The following is a 6,533-nucleotide window of genomic DNA, read 5'->3' as shown; positions in this document are numbered from 1 at the left end:
CGCCGAAAGTGATCCAATCGGTGCCATCATATCATCGCTATAACGGGTTGTCCGCAAAATTTCATATTGATAACGGGAGAATATGAGGGCTCTCGGACGCGCATGTTCATCACATAGGGCGCGGCCCACTCTGGATTTTCTCTTCTTTTCTCTCTCTCGCTCTTCATTTTCCACCCATCACATACAAGTGACTCAACATATAAGAGGGAAAATGAGAAGCATGGTTGCATGCATGGATAAATAAGGGCTTAAAACAAACACACTGGACACTGACCGGCGTGTCCCTGAATGTTTAGGGGATCAGATTTGCTAAGCCTGTGTGTAGATGCTCGTATCCATATCTGTTAGCATGCCTTGGTGTCCATTTCTTAAACATGTTGTCCATATAGCTTACTTTTTTTTTGCGGGGGGTCCATATAGCTTACTTAATTTCCTAGCTACTCCAGTTCTTTACGCCAATAACGGAACGGGTCATCTGGTCCATATAATTTGTGTGTAGGACAAAATATATGACGACTCTGCTCTTGTGTGTGTGACGACCTACAAACCTACATCCCGGCGCGCGACCCCATAGCAGCATAAATACCGGCCGGCGGCACCGTTCGACTTCGTGCACTCCACAGAACGGAGACCCCACGCCACGCCCGCGAGTTACTACCGACCGTGTTCGTGTGCGGCACGGTGATTAGGCCGTAACGAGATCCTACTGTATTAATTAACCGGCTAATTAGATTTGCAGTACATAGGGACCGTCCCACCCTGTGTGTCCGTCGTGTCTATATATCACCGCCGTAACCACTAGCGACAGCCGAGCTCAAGGCCATGGCGCCTGCCGCGTTCGACGCCGAGGCCGGCGGCCCGGCGATCGTGGCCGCGGCAGGCAACGGCGCGCACAAGCCCGTCCCCGGCGCCGGCGCCGACGCGGGCGCCGCATTTGTGCTGGAGTCCAAAGGTACCCGGCCTGCCCCGGCCCGCCCCGCCCTCCCGCGCTTCTCCGGCAATGCGGGGACCCGCTGATTCGATTCTAAGTTTTTAACCCGTCGCCGGCCGTTCATCGCAGGGACGTGGTGGCACGCGGGGTTCCACCTGACGACGGCGATCGTGGGGCCGACGGTGCTGACGCTGCCGTACGCGCTGCGGGGGATGGGCTGGGCTCTCGGCATCACCACGCTCTCCCTCATCGCCGCCGTCACCTTCTACGAGTACTCCCTCATGTCCCGCGTGCTCGACCACTGCGAGGCGCGCGGGCGAAGGCACATCCGCTTCCGCGAGCTCGCCGCCGACGTCCTCGGTAATCAACCCGCGCGCCGACCTCCTCCACACCATACATCTCCTCCATGTGTTCGCCGCAATGCCCTTACGCCCCTACGAGTGACAGACGATGCGTCTCGACCCATCTTCTGAGATTGCGTCTGTGTGCACGGCAGTACGGCATGAGGCAGTACCACTGTCTCTTGCTTTTGCTGTCGTGCGTACTGCTCCCATTAATCTGGATGCGTGCCTTGGTGAATTTGTGTTGGGAGAGAGACGTGTGATTAATTATGATTCCTTTTTTGGTGGATGCGTTTGGTATGCAGGCTCCGGGTGGATGTTTTACTTCGTGGTGATTGTGCAGACGGCAATCAACACAGGCGTTAGCATCGGCTCCATCTTGCTGGCGGCCGATTGCATCGAGGTGAGCCCTGCGTAGCCTCCAAGAACCACTGAATTTAACTGTAAATTTCATTAGCCTGTTATGTATGCTTTGTTTGTTGTTCTGTAGTTAGTTTCATGTCGTCTTCGTCCTGGACATAAATAGTTGGAGTTGCCTATAATACTCTGCAAACTAGGAATACCCACAGAGAGGGTTGCGGTCCCAAATGTAGAAGGTCATTCATTTCATCCCTGCGTGGATTTGTCATACTGCCATAAGCACTTATGCAGCATGAGGCGCTGCATATCTGGCCTAATTGCAGACTCTGCTGTGCTGTCGCCTCCGGACTTGAGGATATTTTTTAATTTTTCTTTTTGGAAAGGAGGAATACCCCCGGTCCGGATTTGAGTATTGCTTTCTCTCATCCATTGCTGCAGCTACTGCATCCGCACGCAGACACCAGTTCGATAAGGGATACTCAGTGCTGAGTTGACATCAGTACATTAGTAAGCTGCTCCTTGACGCCAGTGCTTGGGAGGATTCGAAATATGCAGTTAATGTTTGATTGGCATTGCTCGTGGGTGTTTGTGCAAGTATGCAGTATGTCTCAGTCTGTCAGTCATGTATCCAGTAGCAGTATCTTGCATATCTGATGTCATTATTCTGAAGTCTGAACCGTGGAGACACTATGATTGGTCGTTTAGCAGTTTTCTTGAAGCATGGGAACACATGGTTTCCCACTCATTTTTTCAAATATGCTGATGTTAATATTATGGCCGAAACCAGTGTTCACATCAGTAAAACAACAGTGAAGTAGCTCATTTGTCATTTCCAAGTGCTTGTTGTCCTGGGCTCCTGGCTTTGGAAGGTCTGAACATATATAAATATATAGTTGTGTGCTAGCTCTGAATTGCGCACTTTATGCCTCCCTGTCAAGATTACAGTACCTTTTTCTGACATTTAAATGCTACAGGGGAAGGAGATATTTCAATCTTTTCATGTCTCTTGACTTGAAGTCTGAATATTTCAGTATATGCATCAAATTCAGGACAAGACTACCAATTTGTTGTAAATAAAGTAGAACAGAAATTTATTGGCAACAAACTGAATTATATTCTTTCTTGGATAGGAAGGATTTCACTGGCTGACTTGCTAGTTTCTACTCCCTCCGTCCCATAATGTAAGACGTTTCTTTACACTAATGTAGTGACAAAAAGTGTCTTATATTATGGGACGGAGGGAGTACATTTTTTAAAACCAAAGATAATTGGCACTAATATGTACAACCAGTGAAGTTGGGTCAACAAATTTATGTCCGTTGTCATAGATATTGACTAAAAAAATGCTTTCTGTTCTCTGCTCATATCGTCAGTTGCATAAACTGATCATTATTGTGGCCAAACAGATCATGTACTCGAGCCTTGCTCCCAATGGTCCCCTAAAACTGTACCACTTCATCATCATCGTGGCTGTGGTGCTGGCCTTCCTCTCCCAACTACCATCGTTCCACTCGCTGCGGCACATCAACTTGGTCTCACTACTCCTAAGCTTGGGCTACACCATCCTTGTGTCTGCTGCTTGCATTCGTGCAGGTATTATTGCGTGAGCTCTCCTTACTACACCTCATGTCCATTCCTGATACGTTTCTCGTAAGATTTAAGAGAATTATTATATGTTGAAGATTTAGGAGCTAGATTCCTGAAACACTTAGGCTGGCATATCAGAGGAATCAGATGCCATAATCTTTCATGGTACTTCATAGATGTATAAGCTAGGTCGTTATAGAAACTGCTCTTTACAGCTATATCTTTGCAATGATTCTTTGATGTACGCCATTGGAATAAACTCATATGCAAAGACACGTCGACACCACAGCACCAGGGAGTCATTAGCTGTGACATTCTTCTACAAAACGCATTAGTGGTTGTTAAGGTAGCACCGATTCCCCAGCAGCCGTAGCATTACAAACTAACCCAGACTAGTCTGTTTTCGCAAAACCCAGATTAGTTTGTAAAGTGATCAATAGTGCCTCAGTAGCCACATGATGATAATCAGTGTGTTCAGTGATTTGCGGTTTTCACTATTGAGAACTACAATGGTCCTTTCCAACAATTGAAGCATGTGACTGAAAACTAAATGACACCTAAGCAGTGTTTGCTTTTGTGATTGTCGTGATGGATCCTCCACTAGTCACCAATTACTCCCTCCGTTCCTAAACATTAGTGGTTGTTAAGGTAGAACGGAGGGAGTACAAATTATTGTACTTAAATTGACGATTTTGTCACCATTCAGCTCTATTTCAGAACTCAGTAGACAAGATGACATTCTAGATTTATCTGAATATTTTTCTTTCCAGTAAGACTTATTTCCCACGGGTCGATTACATCATATACGAATTTATGTTAGTTCATAACTATGATTCCGATTTTAGGCACAAACCAAACAATGGGGTCAGGATATTGATGTGATCTATTCCAAAGTAAAACCGAATTTGTCTGTTGAATTCTTTTGGCCCACAATTGAGTTAAAATACTCGTCGTTATAAACTTATCGAGCATCTCTCTGTCAGAAATTCTAATTTAGTTTGTTGCGAAGTTCCATAACAAAAGAAGAATATAATCGTCTGTACAAGTAGGAAAAGTATGTTCATGCAAGCATAGTCCATTTCAGGTTTTTGTGCTCTGCCATACGGTATTTAACTTGTTACCATTCTTGACAGGTTTGTCGAAAAACGCTCCAGCCAAGTTCTACTCTCTAAGCTCATCCAAGTCAGAGCAGACCTTCAATGCCTTCCTCTCCATTTCCATCCTGGCATCTGTTTTCGGCAATGGCATACTGCCTGAAATCCAGGTAACTAAAAGGCCCAAACTCTGTGGATGACGCCAAGCATACTGGGTCATGTAATTGTCATGAGGCGCCGGGCTCTTTCTTCATCGAGTCTGCATTACAGACAGAATCAACTTTGAATGGGGAATTACAGGCCTATCATACAAACCTCATAGTGGGCCTATTTTTGAACTCGGATTTGCAGGCTACCTTGGCGCCGCCGGCCGCCGGAAAGATGATGAAGGCTCTGGTGATGTGCTACTCCGTCATAGGCTTCACCTTCTATCTCCCGTCCATCACCGGCTACTGGGCGTTCGGCAGCCAGGTCCAGTCCAACGTCCTCAAGAGCCTCATGCCGGACTCTGGGCCAGCCCTCGCGCCGACCTGGCTGCTGGGCCTCGCCATTCTATTCGTCCTCCTCCAGCTCCTAGCCATCGGGCTTGTGTACTCCCAGGTGGCATATGAGATCATGGAGAAGAACTCAGCGGACGTGACGCAGGGCAAGTTCTCGCGCCGGAACCTGGTGCCCCGGCTGCTGCTGCGGACGCTCTACCTGGCCTTCTGCGCGCTCATGGCCGCGATGCTGCCCTTCTTTGGTGACATTGTCGGCGTGGTCGGCGCCGTGGGGTTCATCCCGCTCGACTTTGTCCTCCCTGTCATCATGTACAACATCGCGCTTGCGCCGCCGAGGAGGTCCACGCTGTACATCGCCAACACGGTCATCATGGCCGTCTTCACAGGCGTCGGGGCCATCGGCGCCTTCGCCTCTATACGGAAGCTCGTGCTAGACGCGGGCCAGTTTAAACTCTTCAGCAACAACGTAGTCGACTGAAGTACGCACAACTATGTAGAGACTAGTTTGTTAGGTGCTTAGCCCTTGATTTCTTGAGGTATAGGCGTATAGCTAAGTAATTCAGCTTTGTTCCTCCCCTTTTACATAGTTATTAATTTACACGTACGCACGCATGCATCCGTGGAGTGTACACCAGCATAGTACCAAGTTAATTGCAGAATACGACCACGTTTGAGTTATGTTTACAGAAAAATACGTGGTCCTTAATTATTTGTCAAGTCAGCTCCTTAAAATCCGGCTCTACTTGTCAGAAAGTTTGATAAAAATGATCAAACGTAGCAAATCACCCGATCAATGCTTTCTGCAAAAAGTTTAGTAGAAACACGGTGGCTTTTGCAAATAATTAAGGACCACGTATTTTTTCTGAAAACCTAACCCCAAATTCGGCGGTTTTCTGCTTTTAACTCCATAGTACCCCTTCATTACATAACAATGGCAACCCGCAAATTTTCTTTCGCATCCGTTCGTGGACAAGGAGGGATCAGTTTGCGGAGATGGATACGGGATGCCGCCATCCAATCGTATCCTGTATATGTCGGCCAGTAGATTCAAATTCAAATGTACGCTGATCCACACAACGCGTCGGCTCACACCCGCGTCGGATCACATCCCCGGTCACAACCAAAAGGAGGCAAATATGCTTAGTTTTTACATGCACAAATCCAAAAGAACATCAGTTCGGCAGTCCGTGCATCTCTGCCCTGCCGGACCGGCAATCCTAGGAAGCTGGTCCCCGGTCAAGGAGGTGTCGCCGCCTCCGCGTAGGCAGTCTCCACGTCCGCATCCGCCTATGCGGCGTCCTCATCGTCCGCCGCCGCCAACTCATCTTTCTGCCGCTGCAACATCTGGTAGCGGACGGATTGCACGATCATTCTAGCGTCGACATCCAAAGAGTCAACATTCAAGGTCAACATGTTGGCGTCCTCCGCATTGGCGGCGATCTTCACCCTCTTTTTGTCGAGCGCGGCCTTCCTCTCTTCGAGCTTGTTCTTCTTCTTTGTCGCCTCCATCAACTGTTTGAACCTCGCCACCTTCCTCTCCTCCTTGATGTCTGAGCACTCACGCATGCCTCCTCCTTCTTCGCCAAGATGTCCACGAACCTCTCCGTCAGCTTGGCCGCCACACCTTCTCACTTCGCCCTCTCCTCCTCCCACTTCTTGCCCCGTAAATTTCTTCTAACCTTCTTCGGTAGTTCTTGGATTGGATCGGTAGGGTCACCGG

At 48.3% G+C, this 6,533-nt stretch overlaps 1 protein-coding gene across 1 annotated transcript; it reads left to right on the top strand.

Annotated features, from left to right (window-relative positions):
- The first annotated feature begins 634 nt into the window (after positions 1 to 634).
- Positions 635 to 5,491, top strand: LOC123078593 (probable GABA transporter 2). The gene is made up of 6 exons (XM_044501148.1): positions 635 to 952; positions 1,061 to 1,291; positions 1,578 to 1,675; positions 3,039 to 3,225; positions 4,353 to 4,483; positions 4,665 to 5,491. Exons 1-6 carry the CDS (start codon positions 823 to 825, stop codon positions 5,289 to 5,291), a joined length of 1,404 nt encoding a protein of 467 aa, XP_044357083.1. The 5' UTR covers positions 635 to 822; the 3' UTR covers positions 5,292 to 5,491.
- Positions 5,492 to 6,533: the final 1,042 nt, after the last annotated feature.

Source organism: Triticum aestivum, chromosome 3D, assembly GCF_018294505.1.
Source record: "Triticum aestivum cultivar Chinese Spring chromosome 3D, IWGSC CS RefSeq v2.1, whole genome shotgun sequence".
Taxonomy (NCBI): Eukaryota; Viridiplantae; Streptophyta; class Magnoliopsida; order Poales; family Poaceae; genus Triticum; species Triticum aestivum.
The sequence above is the reverse complement of the archived record's forward strand: the minus strand, read 5'-3'. Positions and strand labels throughout refer to the sequence as shown.

Bases quoted from the DNA above. Each gene is read 5' to 3' on its own strand.
- LOC123078593 (XM_044501148.1), top strand. From the start codon at position 823: ATGGCGCCTGCCGCGTTCGACGCCGAGGCCGGCGGCCCGGCGATCGTG. The intron at 1,676-3,038 runs GTGAGCCCTGCG...GTGGCCAAACAG, and splicing joins TGGCGGCCGATTGCATCGAG to ATCATGTACTCGAGCCTTGC. The intron at 3,226-4,352 runs GTATTATTGCGT...CATTCTTGACAG, and splicing joins TGCTGCTTGCATTCGTGCAG to GTTTGTCGAAAAACGCTCCA.